Consider the following 22,601-nt stretch of genomic DNA (forward strand, 5'->3'; position numbering starts at 1 on the left):
TTGTCTGTGACTGTTTTGTACGTGACCTCTGCAAGTCTTGTTCAATATCATGCATATGAAGACAATGTAAGGAGATTTGGTTATAGTTCTGATTAAATAATGCACAAAGTTTACTACTTTTTGACACTAGTGCTGAGTACTCCACTTGACAAACTTCTGAAATAATTCTGACTTATTAGGCTGTATGTGGATTGTTACCAATGCTTCATTCTTAGTGACTTAAGGAGTTAAATGTCAGAAATTTGTACCTGTGGAATTCACCTGTTTCTGCTTAATACTGAGATGTACTTTGGATTTGTGCTTAGGTTCAGGCAAAAAATCTGAAAGGTAGAATGGTGATTGGAGTGGCTGCAGGCAGATTCCATACAGTGCTATGGACTAAGGAAGGAGTTTATACCATGGGGCTGAATGGTGGCCAGCTAGGTAAGTTAGAAGTGTTCTGAAGGTAAACCCCAGCCATTAAAAGATGTTGTTCATGCTAAAGCTGTCATCTACTTCTTAAAGCTTTCTCTCCTCTCCCTCTCCTTCTCTCTTTCTCCCCCCCCACACCCCCCCCCCCCCCCCCCCCCCCCCCCCCCCCATCTCTTTTAATTAAACCAGTCTCTTCATGCTTTTCAAGAATATTTTTCATTATTGCTGGTTACTTTCACATTTTGAGATGATGGGAGCTGGTCAGGCTTAGCTCTGTTATTTGAACTCTTTATAATTCTTTCACTGTCTATGTATCTTGTGTGGTCCTGCTACTGTAGACTTTCAGGAAACAGGATATTGCTGCTTGTGTTGCAGGTCACTCCAAGGCGTGCTTGTCTCCTTCCAGCAATCTGGCTGCTATTGCCCTTGGTAAACTATAAACTAACATTCAGCTCTCCTGTCTATGTCCTCCTTTCAACACACTCTGTAAACATGCTACTAGTAACTTTTCCATACTAACATTTTTAAACTGAAATTCTTGCCCATATCTAGATCTATTTTCAATAATGCCATTAATAGAATCTTTGCTTAACTCAATATTATTCTGAATGTCAAGATATAACCTAATAAAAATATATTGGCAACTAGTGAACTTATTGATTTGTTGTCTGAATGGGCTATTTTAGTTGCTTTTGTCTTTTTTAATGAACAGGTATTGCGATATCGGTTTGGATTTGCATTTTCACAGTTCTGTATCTATGAGCAAACAAAATATTAGCTAGCTCTGGCACTTAGAGTTAATCTGCATCAGTTCTGGCATCAGGTTCAGACACTTTTTTTTTTGTGTTCCTATTTAAGATAGCAAAGGTATGTCAAAAAGCTTTCAGAGAAGTATCTTATTAATGAATATCTTATGGGTTGTTTTTTTTGTTTTGTTTTGTTTTTTTTTTTAATATGTACCCTTCATATAAGTTTGTTTTTTTTTTTGTGTTGTTGAGATTGAGTTTATTCTGCTGTGTGTAAAGCCCAGTGCAGTACTGTGTGGAGACAATAATTAGATCATGATACAGTCGTATCAGCTGGGCACTATGATAGACCTGTGATAATAAGACTTGACTCTTTAAAATGTTTGGGCATAGCACTACACTGTCATGTGACAGGGTTGCTTCCAGCTTTAGAAGTAGCTCTTCTGCTTGCTCCTGGATATTGGTACTCTGATCCACTCTGTGGTGCAGATGTAAGTGCACACAGGGCAGGGTTATATTATGTATGAGATTCTTTGGCATAGGTTTCTTTATGCAACAGAGCAGCATTGACCTGATTTTTTTTTTTTTTCTTAATATGTTTTCAGAGTCATTACATTACAGCTCCAACCTTGTCCATTGTTTCATGTAACTGCCTGTTTTCATGCATGTGCACTTACAGTAATTTTTATGATGAGCTTCCAATGGCTGAAATAAAGCTTTAGTTATGCCAGTGTGATAGTATTTCGAGTGTGTTGAGCTGTAGTATGATCTAATAAATGTTCTTTCTTTGGAATCAAAGGCAGTACCACTGCGGAGTTTAACCTCATTAAATTGCTTTCTCTGTAGAGTATGCCTTACTTCAATTTTTGTGTATCAAGTCTTGAATGTTTTCTGGAGTTTGTAGTGAACTAACAAGTATGGCTAGTGGGTCTCTTATCTGTGTAATTATCTAACTGCCTCAAAAATCTTTTAGAATTTAAAGGTTCTTTAAAGTAGTTTAGCAAAGTGTCCTTTAAATGCACAACGTGTGGGATGGCAAATAATGATTTTGGGTGTGTTTGTGTTTTCTAGGTTATCTGCTGGATCCTAATGGAGAAAAATGTGTAACTTCACCTCGCCAGGTTTCTGCTCTACACCATAAAGATATCTCTGTGTCCTTGGTCTCTGCAAGTGATGGTGCTACAGTATGCGTTACTGAAAGAGGAGATATTTATTTACTTGCAGACTACCAATGCAAAAAGATGGCTTCAAAGTATGTGTTACTTTTCTGATTTGTCATGAAGAACAGTAAGGTGAAGATTTCACTGTAGTCTTATACTTGCAAACTATTTTAAAGATTTTTGTGCAGAAAGTAGAGATAATACAGTGCTCCCCTGGGTTTGCTTCATTTGCAGTTCTTTCATATGAACCGCAGCTGTCATTTTTGTTTTTTTTGTTGTTTTTTTTGTTTTCATATATTCTTGTTATTAGATGAGGTTAAGTTGCCATTTGTGCTTTACCAAAGACATTTTAAAAACTAAACAAACAACAAAGCATGCTAAGAGGGAGTATTTTGTGCCACAGGCTTAAAAATACTGAAACTGGTAGTTTTGGTTCCTCTGTTAACCTGAATTTGCGTAAATGCATCTTAGAGGCATTGAAGATCTGCTGTTCTGTTTAGTTATGTTGTTACAATTTTGAATCAGTAATTTGAATGAATTTCTTAATTACTGTGTGGATAATAGTATATTATAAAGGGTAGTTTAGGTTGCAGGTGTAACCTTGTGACATCATTGGTACATAGGCTAAAACCTGCATATAAAACCTGTTATAAAAACTGGGCCCATGACTCATACATTTATGAAATTATTTGATACCATTCTCTCTTACTTAGTTTGTAGTAACAGATTAGAAGAGAGAATTAGCATTTTTTCCCAGTAACTCCCAGTTAGCTTTTCAGCTTCACGTCACATTCCAACAGTATTTATTGACGTGTGGTAGCTTAATACTTCATTTTCTGCATGGTTGTAAGTGAAGGTGTTGGAACTTGGAGAAACTTAATACCGTGTACTGTGCTCTTAATAAGAATAAGAAGCTGAAAAAAGGTAACATGGTTTTGATCAGCTAAAAAAAAAAAACCCGAAACCCACCACAAACCTGAGAAATGGTCTCCTGAGGTAGGATAGGTCTTTTAATAAAAATGGCTAAACTAAATTCACACAACTATAGTTTTTGTAATGCTGAAGATTGAAGATAAATCTTATCCCAGTTTTCACTTCCAGAATTTTGTGAATAACTTATGGATATGATGTAGCTTACTTAAAAGCAAAGCAAAAATTACGATCTCCTCATAGTATTTTATTAGCAGTTATCTCAGTAATGCCAGTGGAGAGAAACTCAACTTCAGTAATTTTTCAATGTCACTACCTCAACTATTTTTTTTTTTCTTCTCTGCTGCTCTGAATGAAGAGGTGACTGTCGTAAGTACAACGTAAGTGCACAATGAAGAAATACTAATTTAACCTTCTGTGTTCTTTCAGACAGCTGAACCTTAAAAAAGTTCTTGTCAGTGGGGGATATTTGGAATATAAGGTAGATACCCAGCATCTTAAAGAAAATGGAGGTCAGAAGATTTGCATTCTAGCACTGGATGAAGCTGGAAGAGTAAGTTGTGTATTTGGAAATCATAACCATATAGCAAGCTACATACTGATTAATGAAACTTTAAACATAAGACAGGACAAAATCGTGCATGGAAAACACCCATTTGATTTATGTATAGCTGCTGGTGATACATTTTGGTTTTTTAAAGGGCTATGGGAAGACTACTGAAGTCGTGTACAGTAGTGTATTTTTAAATCTGTAGACACCTAACAGATTTTCAGTGAAGGTGTAAATGCCTTTGCTTTTACATACATAAGTGGTTACATACCATACATGGTCTGTTTGGGATTTTTTGGGGAGGTTTGTTGTTTTTTTTTTTTTTTTTGCCTTCCCTGTCTATCCTCTCAACCCACCTACCCAGTCACCTTCACACGCTCCAAAATAGTCTCTGAAGTGTTAGAGGGTTTGCTGAAAAGCAGCTGCTCTGTAGATGTGATGTCCTTCAAAACCTCAGCCTTTTCTAGATCTGCTGAGCGATATGAAACTTCAGGGCCATCTAGTGGTGTGTACAGAAAGGTTTTGTTACTGAAATTCTGCCTTAACGTTAAAAAATGAGCTTGTATATCAAAATAGGGAAAGTGGGGAGCAGTGGTTTTTGTTTTTGTGTGGGTGGCTTTTTTGGGGGGGGAGGTTATGGTTTGTGGGTTTTTGTTTTGGGGTGGTTTTTTTTTTTGGTTGTGAGGGTTTTTTTGGGTTTTGTTTGTTTTTTTTTTTTTATTGCATTTGACTGAATTATGCTTTGGGATGTGTTTGTTGCATCATTAGTTTTCTCAGATATTATACACTTCCAGTTCAGTATTTGTTCATGTGAGGTTTAGCTTCTAGCATCTGTAGTATTGGTAGTGCCCCTTAAATGTCTTTGGGACACTTCTTTAACTGTAAAAAACTACCGTATCTTCCTGCATCAGGGGAAATGTGTCAATCTACATTTCAAATACTGGTAAATGCTGGGATCTTTAGTGCTCTTAGGCATTACACACTATTGAGTAAGGAGAGAGGTGGAATCTTAATACTTCTGTTTCCTGAATTAGTGCTTCCTGGTTTGGCTTGAATGTACTCTCTTTAGGAGAGTACTGTTTAACTGGCGGAAAGAGAAGGCTTGGCGGGGGGATCTTCCATCTTGAGGGGAACCTGTAAAGAAGATGAAGCCAGGCTCTTTTCAGTGGTGCCCAGTGACAGGACCAGAGGCAATGGGCACAAAATGAAACAAAAGAGACTCTGTCTGAATATCAGAAAGCATGTTTTCACTGTGAGGATGATCAAGTGCTGACACAGGTTGCCCACGGAAGTTGTGGAGTCTCTGTCCTTGGAGAGATTCTAAAGTAGTCTGCATGTGTTCCTGGGGAACTGGCTCTGAATGGCACTACTTGAGAAGGGGGATTGAACTAGATAATCTCCAGATATCCTTTCCAGCTTCAACCATTCAGTGATTCTGTGAGGCTCAAGAGAGGGGAGAGTAAATAGGTTACTCAGATTCTTCTGTCCCCTCCTTCTGTAGGTGTTAATAGATCTGTGCAGGCCCTTCAGTGGGAGAAGATGAAAGCCCAATTTCAGCATCACTAATACCATGTCTGGGCTTTACCTTGTGCGGGATTGTTTCTTTCTACTTGCTTTTTGAGCATCTACAGTACAGTCCTGCTGTGCATGGAGTTCTTCACATTTCTGTTGAATATTTCAGAGATTGTGTTTGGTCATGATCTCCATTCCAAAACCTTGTCTGGTACAGAGAAACTTGAGATCTTTGTCAAACAATTAACAGGAAATAGTGTAAACTTCCGGTATGCTAGCTTTGAATTTTGTCTAGTTTATAAGTAAACCAGTTGGATAAATCTGTAAATTAAGAACTAGATTAAACTTATTTCTTGATTTGATGACACCTTTTGCTGTCATTATTGAAATGTCAGTAAAAACTATCCCACAGATGACTGCTATGAAGATGTTTGACTATTCAAGAGAAGCTTTTCAGATGTCCTTCATGGGCAAGTGGATTTTGATATCATAATAGGTTTTCCGTATTTTACATCTTGGTTCTTTGAAATAGGTGCTCATAACACTTGGGTTATAATTTTGATGAATGCCTGTCTCCTTTTATATGCAACTTTGAGGTGGCATGTTCTTGTGTTTAAAAAAAAAAAAGTAATGTCTAATGTGGAACCGCTTTTATATAATATGAAGATTTACCCTTTCTCTGAAAATAAAAAAATTACAGGTGTTTTGCTGGAAGTCATCTAACAACTCCATGAAGCAGTGTCGTTGGGTGTATGGCCGGCAGGTCTTCATGTCTGATGTTGCTTTAAATGGGAACGAAATAATGTTTGTCACACAGGATGGTGAAGCCTTTTCAGGGAAGTGGCTAGACGAAGGGAAAAAATTCTCAGAAAAAAAAGGTTAGTTGTGATTTCTTAATAGTTTTTGAGTACTTCAGATCAATATAAAAGTTTAATCAAATCTGTACATTCTTTAACAGTATTATGTGGTGGTGTTCTTTCCTCTGTGGCTGATCGTTAGTGTCATCGACCACTACTGTTCTCTTTTCTGTTTAATTAAGATTTACTTACTTTGCAGCTTTCAGTTAACTTTCAGGTGGAGATTTCCAGGAAGAAAGGTACTTCTGCAAAGTAATAGTAGCACAGCGGTCTACTCTAATGATGATATTACATGACCAGTCCTAAAAAACTGGCATTGAACAAAGGAGCATGTACTTGCTTTCACTGCTAAGTCTATGAAACCTTATCGTGTTTCCCAGACCCTTATCTGGGCATAATACAGGGTCCAGATCAATTTCTACCTTACTAGCTTGGCTCATATTGCCAAGAGTAGGTCCTGATGGATGGTTTTTCTGCAAGGAAGAATGGTCTACTGTAGGACAAGATTTTAATTGAAACTGTCAGCTCTGTTCATGTAGGGCCTTAACACTCTATGGTTAGAAATGGATTTACTTCCAACCTAGGATGTATTTGAACTTTATAGCTTTATATTGGAGTTCCACTTCCTTTTATATCAAGATTCCATCTATAGTTGTATCTGTCAATTTTTGCATTCTTTCACAGCAAAAATATTTCCTCTGTTGCTCAATCCAGAGTTACTAGTTTTACTCTTTTGCTACTTTCTTTTATTCTGCACATAACATAGTAGTTCCTTCATTACAGAGGCACCTGTGAATTCATCTCCTTTTCACTCTGTTTGTCTGGTGCCGGTATGCATTTGTAGGCACTCTCTTTATGTGTATTGCTCTTTTTTCCTTGAAAATACTAAAAGTACAAAAACTTCAGAATCTCGACCTGCTGACTAGTTGAATGTCAGTTGATGTTCATCACTGATTTGTAATGAATGAGAGCTGCTGTCTTTTGAAAGGCTTTAGTGAGTGCGACAAATGGTATGCATGTCTTTAGTTTTTTATTTATTGAAAAAACAGTATTCGGAGAATATTGCATTTTTTTCAATAGTATGTTGTTAGTTTGGATATAATTTAAACAGATACAATATGAAGTCTGTAGGCAAGTGTATTATATCTGCTGTAATTGATAGGAAAAGAAAACAATTTTACAATTCTGTACGCTGATTCAGTGCTTGTTTCATTTCACAAGAGGTCGCATTGAATGTTAGATGGAGTCTTTCCCCTTATATGAAGAAGTGGCAAAACAGTTCCACAAGTAGTTCTGGAGAAAAACTCTACTATACATAATATTTCTCATGTTTTGGGGTTTTTTGTTTGTTTGTTTTTTTGATTGTTCATATTTTATTTTTTTTCTTCATTAAAATGCCTTCCTGCATTTCAGTTTAGCAAGCTGCAATCTTCAGCACAATTTTAGCTTTATTCAGTGACTCCATCCATTGACTTATATTGATTGCATTTTAGTTAGCTGGACCTTTCTGTGAGTTTTTTCAATTTTTTTAAAATTTTTTTTCTTTTTTAGCAGAACTTGTGTCAAGCCTTCAGAATTCTTCATGTGATGTGTCCTGTGAACATGATACAAACAGTGTGTATGAAAGAATTCGACTGCAGAAGCTGACTTTTGTCCACCGAGCTGTTAGTATTGCCACCGATCCTAATGGTTGCAATTTTGCTGTTTTACAGTCAGATCCTAAAACAAGGTATACTTAAAGTCACAACTGTAATTTTTCTCTTTTTTTGTGTGGGATTGCAATGAAATCATTCTGCTTTTCAAAGACATTGTTTTAGTCATAGAGAGCCGGAGTAAATGTGGTTATCCATACTTGTAGAGAATAGGACTTGTTTCTGAAAATGCGTGTTGAAGTTTCCCAAAGATGTCAGTTTATATAGTTGCATAATTAGTATAGATGATGTTGATGTTCTTCTATCAAGCGTTTGCAATGTATTTCTTTACTCTGAGGTCTAAATACTGTAGAAATTAACCCCTTCAGTAATCATCAATAATTAACTTTTAAATAGAAGTGAAAAGTGGATCTTTGGACAAAAGGTTTAAAGTCAAATGATTAAGTAGAATACTGAGTCATGTTGCTTGTGCTCTTATAATATATTTAATAGATTTATTTCCAATATATCTAATAAATAAGTAAATACTGGGTTGTGTTTCCTTTTGTCTTACTGCTTTGGATTGTAATACAAAAATCAGCAAACATTTCTGTGTTTTCTTATTGGAAAAATGAGGTGAAGGTATGGTAGCTCTGGTATTACATATTTCCTGGATAATTTATAAAGACTAAATACGATATTTGATACCTGGAAGCTAGACAGTTCTTACGTATGTGGTTTAATTGTCTAAATACCATATTAGTTTTTTTTTCTTGTAAAGAACAGGACAAGAAATGTTCAGTAGTCCAGCAATGTAAGAAGAAAACCCAAAGGAAATTACCTCAGCCTTTTCATTAAACATGCTATGTAAATTTTTATGGAGCTTATAAAGAGAAGTTTTTTTGATGGTTTTCATTTTGTTCTAGTCTCTATGAAATTCCAAGTGTGTCATTATCAAGTTTTGGAGAGGATTTTGGCAAACTGTTAGATGAAACAGATGAAATGGACAGCATCCATGATGTGACTTTTCAGATTGGCACAAGAACTTACCCTGTGCACAAATACATCTTGGCTGTACGCTCCGACTTCTTCAGGAAGTTGTTTGTTTCCAGTGACAACCAGCTAGACACTACAGACATCTACCGTAAAGATGAAGATGCTGTTGGATGTGATCTTTATGTAGTAGAGAAAGTTCATCCAGATCTGTTTGCGTACCTTCTGCAGTTCATATACACTGATACGTGTGATCTTCTGACTCATGGTTATAAACCAAAAATCCTGCACAAAGGAAAATCAGAAGAATACCAAGATACCTTAATTTCTAACCTGAGCAAAATGAGTTTTAATGAAAATGTTAATGGAAAGTCTACATTTGAGATTTATAGAAATAATCAAGTGCAAGTTATAAATGAAAAACAGAAGACCAAATCTAAAAAATGCAAAGCTGTTGGTGAAGAAGCTAACCTCATAAAAATGTTGCAAAGTTCTGCAAAGAAGTTTGGACTCAGTAATTTAAGTGGAAGGTAGGTGAGATGAAACATATTTTTATCTGGCAAGCTCTTCACAGAGTGTCTATGTAAGCTGATCTAACTTTAGTTTTTTGGTTTTTTTTTTACTTTATAAGTATAAAAGTTTACAGCACACACTGTGTCATCTCTTTAAAGCAGGATGTTTGTTCTGATGCTCTTGGTAAGAATAATGTCAGAAGCAGACTTTCGTAGCATGATTATGTATTTGAAGCATCATTTTTTAATAGGCTTCTATGTGATAGAAATGTGCTGTTGCCCTTTATTATGTCCTAGAATTTCTTCGATGTTTATATTTAAAACATCTGCCCTGTGTATTTGCCTTGTTTTGTCTCAGATAATTTTCTTCTTAGTAACTGGTATAGTGATGTGTTTAGGACGACAATGTTGATTTAGTTGTTGCTGAGCAGGGTTTACACTGTGTCATTACCATCCCACTCAAAAGCCTCCTTGATGAATTAGGGTGTTCCAAGAGCCCTGTGCTGAAACATGCATCTCTTTTAAATCACTGTCTTTGCTCAGATAACTGATTGGTAGCGGTGTATATGAACTCCTAGACTTTTTTGACCCTGTGATGTTGGACTTTGGCCTTAACTATAGCACTATAGCTTTCATTTAAGGTAATAAATAGGGTAGCTAAGATGTTACATTTTACGTCTAAAGTGGAGACTTCTAAGTAGCAAGTGGCCCTTCCTAGTTTTCTGTGGTGAATGATTTTGGTCCTTTTTTATATTAATAACATGAGCCCACCAAAGCACTGTTACTTTGTGAAACTGTTGTTCTTAATGGTTTGAACTGTTTTTTAATTACTAATATTAATGGTTTGCAGGTTGGATGGAGTCAGGTTAGAAAATGGAAAAATTAATGTTGTCAACAAGAAGAATGGGAATAAAATGAAGTTAAATCAGAAGAAATGGTAAACTTTTTACATTGAACTATCTTCCTCTTAAGTCATCTCTTTATCTGTTAAGTACAGCCTATATCAAGTCATCAACTGTATTTTAATTTCTAGTATACACTTGTCTTTTTCACAGTAACTTAAGTTTGGAAATTCTCTGTAGATGCTTATAGACTGATCTTTGAACTAGTAATCTGGGATAAATTATGTATGGTATTTTTTGCCGCTTTTTGCTGATCATTCATGTGTTCTGTGGATTAACTGTGTCAGTGTTGTTGGTAATCCAGTCAAAAGCAGTTTGACTTTTTCAAATATGCTTGCTGTGACAATAAGATTACATGGATTGGAAATAAGCAAATGTATACTATTTTATCTAGTGAAGATCTATAGAATATCTTTAAATAGAAAAATTCTTTACACTTTTATAAATCATTTTTGTTTTTTTTAATTCCATTGGTGTGATTAGATTATTTATACCCAAAGGCTTGAATAGTCTGCTTACATAGTAAAAGCTACATTGCATAGAAGTAGCTTTGTCACAGAATTTACATTGCTTCACTCTTGAAGTGCACTGTCAAAGCTTGTAGTAGCTACTAATGTAAAAGAACTAACATAACATAGACCATTTAAGATTGACTAAAATTATTTGATCACAGGAGTTTTAGAACAGTAATTGAAAAGAAATATTTCAGATGGAATTGTGAGACCTTAGTTTTGGACAAAATATTTCTCTTTGTAAACTATCATACCTGTACTTTTAGGTTCATTTTATATGATATTGTTAAACTTCAGGTGTGTTTTCTTTTAAAGGATAAATCATAACTTGCTAAAGTAAGAATTTATTTGTAGAGTTTACAACTTGTAGCTCTTCTGAGTAGTCACAGTTCTATTAAATATCTTCTAGTTCATACCTCTGCGATGTGACCCTGAAATCTTTAGATGGAAAGGAATTCCCATGTCATAAGTGTGTACTTTGTGCAAGACTTGGTATGTGTATTTTTATATATACATATATACACATATAAGTCATACTGTCTTTTTTTAGCTGAAATTTTATTGCATCTTGAACTGAAATGCCTTTCTTTTCAGATTATTTTCACAGCATGTTAAGCAGCTCATGGATTGAGGTAAGCTTGCCAGTAAACAGTTGTGGTCATATGTTTTTTTGCATCAAATAAGTGACAGTTTTTCAGTTTTTCCTAGTATAATGCATCCTAAATGTTGGGGAAATTGAAAGGCTGGATTCGTGGATCCTGTTTGCAAGAAAAAAAACCTAAACAAACCCCCCTCATTTTTGGTTACTCTATATTTGTACTACTGAGATTGTGTATTAAATGAGAGTAATAATTAGTATCTGTCAAAGGAAATTAAACTATTACTTTTGTTTTAGTGGTTTATTGTGGGTTAGTTTGTGAATTTTTAAAAGGTGCTGGACTTATGGGATACTGCATTGGATGAATTTTCATTTTCTTTGTGTTAAAGTTTTTGCAGCTTAAATAGTATACCATATGGAGTAGCTTTTCATATGTAGTGAGAAAAAGATACAGCAGAATCAAGATTCAGTGTGTTGAATCTCTAGTTGATTTTTACTGTCGGTGACATAAAGGATATCAAGGACTGTAGTGGTAGGACAAGGGGTAATGGGTTAAAACTTAAACAGAGGAAGTTTAGATTAGATATAAGGAAGAAGTTCTTTACTGTGAGGGTGGTGAGGCACTGGAATGGGTTGCCCAAGGAAGTTGAATGCTCCATCGCTGGCAGTGTTCAAGGCCGGGCTGGACAGAGCCTTGGATGACATAGTTTAGTGTGAGGTGTCCCTGTCCATGGCAGGGGGGGTTGGAACTTGATGATCTTAAGGTCCTTTCCAACTCTAACTATTATATGATTCTGTGACTGTTCCACTTAGTCACCAGCTGCTGTTACAAAGGTGTAGATCTTTTGTTTGTGTTGGTTGCTATTTGCTAGCTATGTGTCAGTGGTCTGGTTGTTCCTGGACATCTTAATCTCACTAAATTCCTCTAAGTGTCTGAATACAATTAATAATGCTTGTGTAAAGAGAGGAAAGGTGTACATGGAGAAGCATTTTTTGGAGTTTGAAAGCTGAAACAGTGTGCAAGAGTCTTCTGAACTTTCATGGTTTTTTTGGCTATATGTACATCTAAGAACCTGGCAAAGTACTGGAAGTTCTCTTCTGCTGCATGACAGAACTTCAGCTGTCCTCTAAGTTATTGTGCTGCCTTTTCCTCAGTCATCCCTGAGGAAATATATCTGAAACATGTGAGACAAATGATTGATGTATTACTGTATTTTTAAAGTGTTGAATGTCCATATGAATCATAGATTTGTGTATCAGTTATATTTAGTTTGTAAGTTATGTGTTATTTTGTAAGTAAGTCTAAATCATACTGAATTCACAAGTAAATATTTTGTAAATCAAGTCTAGATGTTGTATAGAAAAATCTAAACGTCTGTAAGTTTTTTAAACTTCAGATGGGAAATATATCAGTACCAGTAGCACATTCTGAAGCAGAAGAAGTTTTGTGATATGAAGTTTGCTTCAGTGCCACCTGAAACAAAAGAAACTTGTTAAGCAGTGATGTTGCATAAGCTTGAATGCTGAGAATTACATGGTTTAATGGCTAAAGTTTGTTCATACAAAAGCTTTGCCTTAATGGTTGAATTGTCCAAATGGAGAGTTTGCAGAGGACCTTGTTTTCTCAGGCATTAACAGTAATGGCCAATTTCATTTTATTATTGCATAGGAACTTGTGGTTTCACTAGATCTTTCACCTTGAAAGTAAAGCAGTTCAGTACCTGCATAGGGGATTCCTGCAGATCTACTTTTAGGCAATTGCGGGTAAAGTAATATAATCAAGGAGAATTGTTAGAGAAGAAGCTCAGACTGATGAAACACTGAAGTATTTCATGGATATTTATTCAGGTTTAAGCAAATTTTAATTGCTTTGCTACAATCAATTCTTAATTAAAGAACTTTGTGCAAATGCTTAAAAATTGTTTAGCTTTGAAAATGTGACCCTCAGTCTGAGTCAATTGCTAAATATAATTGTTTTCTTAATTTTCTGTTTTTTTTCCAGGTAGTCAGCTTCTTTCACTCTTTTTTTCACCCTTTGCCTTTTAGGCTTCCTGTTGTTCAGCTCTGGAAATGCCAATACATTCTGACATTCTACAGATAATTGTAGATTACCTGTATACAGATGAAGCTCTTGCAATAAAAGGTGCCATTAATATATTTTCAGCTCAACTGTACCTCCTGCAATTTTTATGTTTTAGAAATAGAAACTCAATATGTTTGCAGTTTTATATAGAAAATCAATTTTTTTTTGACTTTTGCTTTAAATTTTGAGGTGATGCCTGTACCCCAGGCCTTTTTGTACTTCTTCTTTAGTTTGTCAAACTGCAGTTTTCCTTTTCCCTCCTCTTGCTTTGAAAAACTGTGTGTTCTTCAAAGCTATTCCTTGTGCTGTGAAAATCCCATCAAAATTTGAGAAACCATTATGTTTGTCCCTCGGTAAAATCTCATTGAAGCTGTATATGTTATAGTTGCTTTTGACTTGGCCACACCGTTTATGTGATGCTTTGTTTTCCAGATTCTCAAAATGTGGAATTCATATGTAATGTTCTTGTTGTGGCAGACCAGCTTCTTATATCCAGACTCAAAGAAATCTGTGAAGTAGCCATTGCAGAAAAATGTGAGTTCTTCAGTACAGCATTATTTATTATTCTCTTGCTCTAATTACCTTTTGCTATTCATTGCATAGCTATTGACAGTTGCTTCTTTAGTCTGGGTGATGTTTTAGGTTAGCAGATTTTTCCTTATGCATTGTTGTCTTCATCTCATGCTCTTAAATAAAAAGAAAAAATAAAAAAAAAACAAAACCAACCAACAAAAAAAAAAAACAACCCAGACCCAAAACCACTAAAACAACCGAATTTTTTATAAAACCTTTATTCACTGAATTCAGACTTCTTTAAAACTTGATAAAGTAAGTTCTGTTTCTATTTCTGTTCTTGTATTTAATTTTACTAATTCTCTTGTTGTTTGTTTGACACAGAGCTGTTTCTGTTTGACTATGAAGATCTGTCCCTTTTAGAAAATGCTAAGTGTTGCTGTCCAGCTTGATACAGGAAGTCAGCATACAAGTTTTGCTGGCATTTCTTAGTTACATCCATTTTTATTTTTGTTTTTTTCTCTCTCCCTGCCCTGCTACCCCTTTTACCTCCCTATTTTTCCTTCTCCCTGCTAAAGGAGAACATTTGGAGCTTAAAGAACTATTTATGCTGTACATGAAACTTGATTTTAAATTTCTTTTTCCCCTTTTTTAGACTGCTGAGTTTCAATATATTGAAACTGATACATTTGTAGGTAGTGCCTTTCTATTTCTGTGAAAAAGCCATTGAATTCAAACTGCTACAAAGTTACATGGAGCTTGCTGTAGTTTATGTTAGTAATGTTAGAGCATTAGCATTTTTTCTGGGAATGAAGTATATTTTTCAGTAATATGTTCAATAACACTGTGCAATAAGGCTTAAAAACTGCTTCATGATGTTGTAGCACGTTATCCAGTTTAGTTTGTTGTGTTTCCTCTTTGCAGTTACTTTAAAGAATGCTGCTGAGCTGTTGGAGTTCTCTGCAATGTACAATGCTGAACAGTTAAAACTGTCGTGCTTGCAGTTCATAGTACTTAATATGGCAGCTTTGCTTGAATCGAGGTAAGTAGGAAAGCAAATGTGTTCATGTTCTAGCTGCTGAATTCAAACATGCCAAAAAGGGAAAAGGGTTGGAAAAATTCATAGGAGCAGGTAAATGTTAAAATGCAGCTGAATGCTGGTAGTTCAAAGGGAGACTCATTTTTGACAAACAGAAGCTAGTTAAGTATCTGTACATACTCTACCAGTTCTATAGTACAAAACCCTGTGTTGCAATCTGGCATGAAGACCCTGAATTAAAGGGATAAACCTCTCTTGAATTCAGTGGGCTTTGACATTAGGCATTAATCTTATTCAGGTTTTTTTTGGGTTTTTTTTAATTGTTTTTGAAGATGCCTAAATTAGCAGATTACTATGCAAATTGAATCTAATTTAAGGAGGTTTATTACAGTTGCTGTATTTCCCAAAGAGAATGGGCCTACCTTCTGGTAGTTTCTTTACTGTAGCAGTATGTGGTGAAGGCTGAACAAATTATTTACCCTTGCTTTGCACAATGATTCAGCTAGGATTTTAATCACTTGAAGGTGTGCTCTGGTTGTCTTTCTGTCAGTGCTTTTGGACAGAGCTTCAAGTTGCTTCCAGATTACATACCATCTTCTCAGAGCAAGCCTTATTAGCACTGATTTAACTTACTTAGAAAAGATTTAAAAGAACCCACCCTAAAATAAAAAATAGCAAAACAAAAAACCCAAGCAAAGAAAAAAAAAACAAACCCCCATCCTTGTTATTGGTTCACTCTTCCACTCCTAGTCTTTTTGTCATACTTCCTTTTAGCTATAGAAGCTCTTAGAGATCAGAACCAGTTCAGAATGCCAGCACTTCACTGCTGTGTCACAGAAGTGCTCTGCTTGTGTCATAGGCAGAGAAATTAATTCCTGTTAGCAATTTTCCTCTTCACAACTTTATAAACATTTTAACCTTCAATTTTTGGAGAGAAGAATAAAATTTTAGTTATGTCTTATTATTCAGGTTTCTTTCATCCTAAACCTGGAAAGGACATGCAGACGTTCATACTACAGTTAGGGCTATATGCCTTCCAGTACCTGAAGGTAGCCTATCGCCGTAGTGATAGGACAAGGGGTGATGGGTTCAAACTTAAAACAGGGGAAGCTTAGGTTAGATATAAGGAAGAAGTTCTTTACTGTGAGGGTGGTGAGGCACTGGAACAGGTTGCCCAAAGGAGTGATAATCCATGGCAGTGTTCAAGGCCATCCATGGCAGTGTTCAAGGCCAGATTGGAGAGAGTCTTGGGTGACATGGTTTAGTGCGAGGTGTCCCTGCTCATGGCAGGGGGGGTGGAACTAGATGATCTTAAGGTCCTTTCCAACTGTAACTGTTCTATGATTTTAGTGGAAAATCTGAAAATGCCATTACTGCATTACTGGGTAGCAACACTTTTAATCTGAGACACATAGAATTTAGTTGTGACAGTTTTGTGCAAGATCTGTTCATGTGGGCAAGACAGTTCTGTTGAGTAATGTTTGTTGCTGTAGTGTTGTTGTTTGGTATAAATATCAAGGAATCTTGTAGCTGAGTTTTATAGAAGAATTCGCATTGATTTTGAATATTAGATACATGTCAGGAAGACTTGAAAGTATGCAGAAATAGGTAATATCTAGTTCATGGTAACTTGACTGTGCAGGTCTGTATTAGCTGTGGCTGTAAGTAAAGTTGGGCTATATGGAAAGGCTGTGTGTTTAACCCTCACAACAAGAGCATTGACTACTTTTATATTTGTGTTCATTTTCTTCCTTCTGACTCTGTGACCACCACGAAAAAGTAACAATGCCTGTAGGTGAGACTTATCTAAAATGCTAACTTGATTAAAAAAAAAAAAAAAGCTGGTGAGATTATATGTATCTATTTTTTCCTTTTTTTTTTTTTTTTTTTTTTTTTTTAAGGACTCTGGATATCTTAAGTGATGAAGTTGTAAAGGATCTTTCAGATTATTACAGGAAAACTGTAAGTTGTACAACCTGAGCGTAAGCTGGTTAGGTTTAAAATGAGAACAGAGGAGTAATAAATATAAATGTTCAGGGTCTGTAGATGACAGGCTGAATGTGGAACTGGATGACAGGCTGAATGTGGAACATCTGACTCAAAAGCTAAGGTTAGCTGCTGCTGTTACCACTCATGGAGCTCATATTTCATTATTCGCTTGCCACTGCTGCAACAGTGTTGTCCTTCAAGTTAATTAATTATGCACATTAAATATATTAATGTTCTGTAATTAACAATTGCTCTTTAACAGATTTTGCTTATGTTGTTTCATGTGACATTGGTTACGTAGGAGAAGAAAGAAAATTGTCCCTCTTCAGTGTAGAGTTCAGAGTGATCATACAGATCTTAATAGCAGTAAGAAAAATAATATGGAAGTTGAACTTCAATTAAGAGAAAGCCAAGGCACGTTATAATCCAGTGTTCTTTAACTGTACGATAGTACAAGATGAGTGTTTTCAAAACCTTGAATCTTTTGTTTTGTTTTGTTTTTTTTTGTCAGGGGTTACAGGCAGCTGAAATGTGCAGTCTGAGTGTCAGTTAAAATAGTTCTGTTTTGCTTAAAGATGTAACTTAATTTTTTAAGCTGGTTAAGTAATTGACTTGATCTGTACAGGTGTTTAAATGACAGTTGAGTTGGTCCTTTTATAAGAGATCATATATGTGCTAACATACAACTTAAGAGAAACTTAATGTAACGGCCTTTACAACTACAGATTCCTGCTATGGTCAGGAGAGTTATTACTCCATATCCAGATGGACCCGACATAAGTTCTTTTGAACCTGAAGATGGAGAGAACTTTGTCTTTTTAAGGGAAGAAATGAATATAGAACAAAATTCTCAGTAAGTATCTATTTTTCATCACCTTTTTAACTAGGAGAGCTGTGTATGTTATTTATCCCCCTTTGCATGATTCCTAGCTCTCTTTTTGTTCGGAATTGAAATACTAAACAAACCCCAAGCATTGTAAGGTTACAGTATTGATTCAGGAATGAATATAAGTATGTATTTCACAAAAAATGTTTCACAAAAAGCTTCTCAAATAAGGTTCTTGAAAGTTACTCTTGTTTTGATTCATGTAATTCTAAATTTCTAGAAGTTATGTTAAAATGAAAAATGCCTTTTATTTGATTCCACTCTTTCTAACATCATATAGGAACATGTAACATTTTTGTAGCATGACTACATACCTACTTTATAGTTGTAGTAGTTATCTTGATGGTAATGGTGTTGGGGAGCGTGGAAAATGAGGCCAACTGTGGAGTTTTATTTTACTTCACTGATTTAGGAGAAATCAAGGGAGAAAAAAGTGACATAGATGTAGTTTGCTTTATGCTGGTTGCTGTGATGTGTAGCAGGTTTAATCTGACCTAGGTGGCAGTGCCAGCCTGTGCAGCTGCTGTGTCTTCTACTGTCTCAGTAGAAATCTTTATGTAGTATACTAGACCAGAGACTAGATCTAGATTGGAAAGAATTTTTTTCTCATCTTCTTGAAATGTTCCCCACCCCCCAAACATTAACTGAATAGTTGTGGCGGTGCATAAGCAGAGAGAGCAGAAACAGCTAGCAGTGGCTGGTAGGACCAGGTATTAATACTTGAAGTGTAACTGCTGCTGCTTATTGAAAAACTTGACATTGACACTGATACTTTTGAGGCTTAATTTCTTTGGCTTTAATCCATCTTGGTTTTTTTTGTTGCTTTTTGTTGTTTTGTTTTGTTTTTTAATAGGGAAGCCCTTTTCAAAAAAGCAAAAAATAAAGCCAAGAAGAAGCCACGAAAACGGTCCAATAGTTCTGGAGGATATAATTTATCAGATATTATTCAGAGTCCAGCCTCCACAGGTCAGTGTGAAAGAGTTCCTTTCAGGTATAAAACCAGAACATAAAGTTTAATATGCAATGCAGTACAATTTCTATACTCCAGTAAGGAAATCTTGCAATGATTATTTCTGTTCTAATGAACACTATATTTGAATTTAATACTGAATTCTTAAGAATAAATTTAGTTTGAAATGATGTTTGTCATATTAAGGTTGTGCCCCAAATTCAGATTCTGTGAAAACATGACTTTTATTAAATAAGCTTAATGGACATTTTCCCATGTGGTTTTAATATGTGGAACATTTCTGCTAAAGTGTGTTGTGTTGTTTTGTTTTCTTTTTTTTCTGGAATAAAAAATATAAATTAGTCACTCTTTATTGAAAAGATGGTAGAAGACCTCATTTTCAACAGGAAAATGTCAGCCTTACTTCCTAAAACTGCAAGACAGAAACAAAATTGGGAGTAATCTTACTCTGAAAAATATATTTGATGGTCTTGTTTATACTTGTTACAGTTTAGTGTAGTGGACCTAGTAAACCCCTGGTTATTTTGTATTGATCATATGGAGTGAATAATTTTCCATTTTCTTTATTTTTTTCTCTTTAAGCATTGTTTAGTCTGGGTCTCATGATTTCATAGTTCTACTTCCTCTTTTTGTTTCTTAGGCTCTGTAAAACTGGATAAAACTAACTCTGTAGAATCACTTCCAGAACTCTTAACATCTGACTCTGAAGGCAGTTATGCAGGAGTGGGTAGCCCCAGAGACTTGCAGTCCCCGGACTTCACCAAAGGATTTCATCCAGAGAAGGCTGAGGTTAGATTTACTTGTTCCTGGCAATTTATTTGTGTTTATATAGTCCATCAAAACCAGAGTTTGTGTTTTGGAGTGCTTGTGCAAATCTGTTGTCCTTAAAATGATGTAAAAACTTTAGTTATCTTTTTATCTGATAAAGCAAATAAAACTGAGTATTACTCATGAAATCATCTAGGGGTAATTTATTCACATGGTACTATAGTAACTTTTATATGCTGCAGCATTCAGAAAATTTCACACTTAAAGAACAATTATGTAAAGTTTTATATATTTCATTTAACATGCAAAGCAAATCTAATGTTCAGAATCCCGAAAATGCCAAACCCAAAACCAAGTAAAAAAAACTCCAGGAAAATCATGCTGTTCTTCATCTACTGTAGTTGGACAGAAGTAATATTGAGGAAAATAGCCATAACTGGCAAAGAGAAATAAGTTTGAGAGAATTGTGCCTATGTTAAATGTTAAAATTTTAGAAGTGAACATCTCTGAGTGAATTTTCCACTGTCAAGATATGTATTTAGACTTAAATGATTCGGGGTGAAGTGTGAAGCAGACTCATCAGGCATTCACTACATTGTTACTATTTTTGAGGTATCCTTTAAATCTTTTCACTTACATGTGAGAATATTTTTTCATAATTTTTCTGTCTTCTTTTAGATGAAGGACAAAGCATGCAATCATGGTATGAAACCTTCTCAACCTAATAGGGATATGAAGTCATACAAGGGATCATCAGCGTTGACACAGTCTCTTCCACAGTCCATTCCCCGTGCCAAAAACAACTCTGGAAGCTCTCCCAATTGGGTAGCAGCTAGTTTCAGGTGAAGTAATAGTTGTAGTGCCTACCTAACTTAGTGTTCTGCACTTGGTAGTGAATATTAATAATATTCAGGCTAAAAAGCTATCTGCTGTTCAAAAGGAGCATACATTACTTGACCCATAAAGATTTTGGTAGTTATATTAGACCAGTACGTATTTTTTAATTATAATTTGCAAAAAAGAAACATATATATATATACTAACTTATTTGAAGTGCTGCCAGTCTGGACATCTAATGTCTTTTTTTTTAGGTCTGCTTAGTTAACACTTTGTAAAATACTTGGCAGGTTTTTTTTTAATCAGACCATGCTTGAAGCCATTAGAAACACCATTGTACTTTGACGTTTTTAAGGCATACCTTTAGACTTACAAGAATCAATGCCACAGGTTTAACTGATGCAGTAATAAAACTTTAGTTTTATTTGTAGCAGTATCTGCATATTAAAATGAGCAGTACTGCTGTGACAGACTGAAGTTCTGTCTTGACTGGTGTCTTGTCTCTGACAGTTGTCAAATAAAGATTGAATAGAAAAGAGTTTAAGGCTTTAGGGAATCATATAGTGATAATTTCCCACAGTTTTATTAGGCTCTGCTGTTTTGTGGCTGATGGGCTTTGTTAATACAGGTGATACAGATGTAGAGATCAAAAGTTGCAGCTCTGAAATAATATTGTTTAGGAACCGGGGTCTGTTAGGAACCTGTTTTGTCTCACTTTGTATTTGTGCAAGCCTAGTCTATGCAGAGAGGGTAATAACATCCCATAACCAAGTCTGCTTGCTCCACCTTCATCTGCTATCTTAAGAGTTCTTTTCAGATGTTTTCTGGAGGATTGCATGGAAGGGGAACAAATAAAGCCGTAGCACTTTATTGTCATCTCACTGTGCTTTATGGGTTTCCCTTGTACTCTTCACTTTTTCTGGTATTGGTGGTGTGATGTCAGGAAAAAGCAAGCAGCACTGTTGTGTAGAATGTTTAAAGCGTTATTACCGTAGTGTATTTGCTTAAACTACTGTGGAGGAGCAGTGACAACAGGGTTTGGTATGACCTCCCAGTGGGTAATTTACTAGTTAGTCTATGGCAGTTGGTTTTTATGTAGGGAGAGACAGAGGCAGTGCTGCCTATAGTTTATTTCAAAGCCTGTCCTTAAATCTAATTATAACACAGCTTAGTTTACAAATGCCTTTAAGTACACAGGTTTTAATATATAGTTTTATGTAAAGCTTGGAAATGTCTGGTTTTAATTCATGTTCATTTCTGTGGAGTTTTAAAATAAAGTCATTTATGAAAAAAGAAACTGATAGTAAAGTCTGAGAATGTTACTGCTGTTTGTACAGAGCTCTAACTTTACAAAGAGTGTTCTGTTTGCCATGTGAAATTATTTAATGCTATTCTTCAAAGAAAGATCTTATTGAGCCTTTGCGAAAGAGTTGCAAGCAATGCTTCTCTAATACTTAGCATGAGCAGTTGACTATGGAATAAGTACCCTGGATGTAGGTATCCAATTTTTTTTTTAAGTAATCATAGTTGACATCTTTTTGCTTCGTAGCATAATGAGTCTTGAAAGTATTTTTATGGTGTGCTCTTAAATGTGTTTATATTTATACAAGTTTTGTCAGAAACATTCTATTTGAGGTTTCCCATAATTGAGGAAACAGAAATAAATTATACATCCGGTTACCAAGCTTATGTATGATTTAGAGGATTTCAGTGAAGGCTGGAACTGTGGAATGTAAGTAAAAATAAGTGCCTTGTAAGGTAACTTCTTTATTTTTCATTTAGCCCTGCCAGCCCTCCTGCTATGGATCTAAGAACTATCATGGAAATTGAAGAAAGTATGCAGAAATGTGGAGCCATGCCAAAGGCAAATTCAGGGTTGGTAAAAAACCAAAATGTATAAAAGAAGAGTGTGATAGACCAGGCTACTACGAATTTAGTTAGTGGTTCAGGCAGTTTAGAGTTTAAAAAAGGTAGGAGAAAAGCTGTCATATTTGTTTTTAAACAGCTTTGTTTACTTCAGTTCATTATGGTGTTTTGCTGTGAGCATATGAAATCTATCCCTTTATTTTGATCTTGGTAAATGCATATTTTAGCTCTTAAAATATTAAAGAGCGAGCTGGTAAGCTAGTATCTTAAATCATTGACCTGCCTCTGCTGAGCTTTCTCATTGCTAATTAATTCTTGTCTATAGCACTTTAGAAA

The 22,601-nt window shown here is 35.4% G+C and overlaps 1 protein-coding gene across 3 annotated transcripts in view; it reads left to right on the plus strand.

The window, feature by feature from the left end:
- Nucleotides 1-22,601, plus strand: part of IBTK (inhibitor of Bruton tyrosine kinase) — a 58,674-nt gene that overhangs the window by 16,154 nt on the left and 19,919 nt on the right. For 2 of the 3 annotated variants that reach the window (XM_057412535.1, XM_057412537.1), the window contains exons 7-24: nucleotides 306-423; nucleotides 2,229-2,409; nucleotides 3,677-3,800; nucleotides 6,010-6,187; nucleotides 7,718-7,895; nucleotides 8,724-9,320; nucleotides 10,153-10,239; nucleotides 11,126-11,208; nucleotides 11,311-11,348; nucleotides 13,361-13,457; nucleotides 13,830-13,931; nucleotides 14,835-14,952; nucleotides 16,851-16,911; nucleotides 17,664-17,791; nucleotides 18,678-18,790; nucleotides 19,435-19,583; nucleotides 20,241-20,404; nucleotides 22,182-22,274. In XM_057412535.1, coding sequence (XP_057268518.1) covers nucleotides 306-423; nucleotides 2,229-2,409; nucleotides 3,677-3,800; nucleotides 6,010-6,187; nucleotides 7,718-7,895; nucleotides 8,724-9,320; nucleotides 10,153-10,239; nucleotides 11,126-11,208; nucleotides 11,311-11,348; nucleotides 13,361-13,457; nucleotides 13,830-13,931; nucleotides 14,835-14,952; nucleotides 16,851-16,911; nucleotides 17,664-17,791; nucleotides 18,678-18,790; nucleotides 19,435-19,583; nucleotides 20,241-20,404; nucleotides 22,182-22,274 — 2,609 coding nt within the window. The remainder of the gene's footprint in view (nucleotides 1-305; nucleotides 424-2,228; nucleotides 2,410-3,676; nucleotides 3,801-6,009; nucleotides 6,188-7,717; nucleotides 7,896-8,723; nucleotides 9,321-10,152; nucleotides 10,240-11,125; nucleotides 11,209-11,310; nucleotides 11,349-13,360; nucleotides 13,458-13,829; nucleotides 13,932-14,834; nucleotides 14,953-16,850; nucleotides 16,912-17,663; nucleotides 17,792-18,677; nucleotides 18,791-19,434; nucleotides 19,584-20,240; nucleotides 20,405-22,181; nucleotides 22,275-22,601) is intronic. The other variant, XM_057412536.1, reaches the window with a different exon arrangement.

This window comes from Pezoporus wallicus, unplaced genomic scaffold (genome assembly GCF_028554395.1).
Source record: "Pezoporus wallicus isolate ANWC-B61680 ecotype Strahan unplaced genomic scaffold, APGP_CSIRO_Pwel_v1 contig_4788, whole genome shotgun sequence".
Classification (NCBI taxonomy): domain Eukaryota; kingdom Metazoa; phylum Chordata; class Aves; order Psittaciformes; family Psittacidae; genus Pezoporus; species Pezoporus wallicus.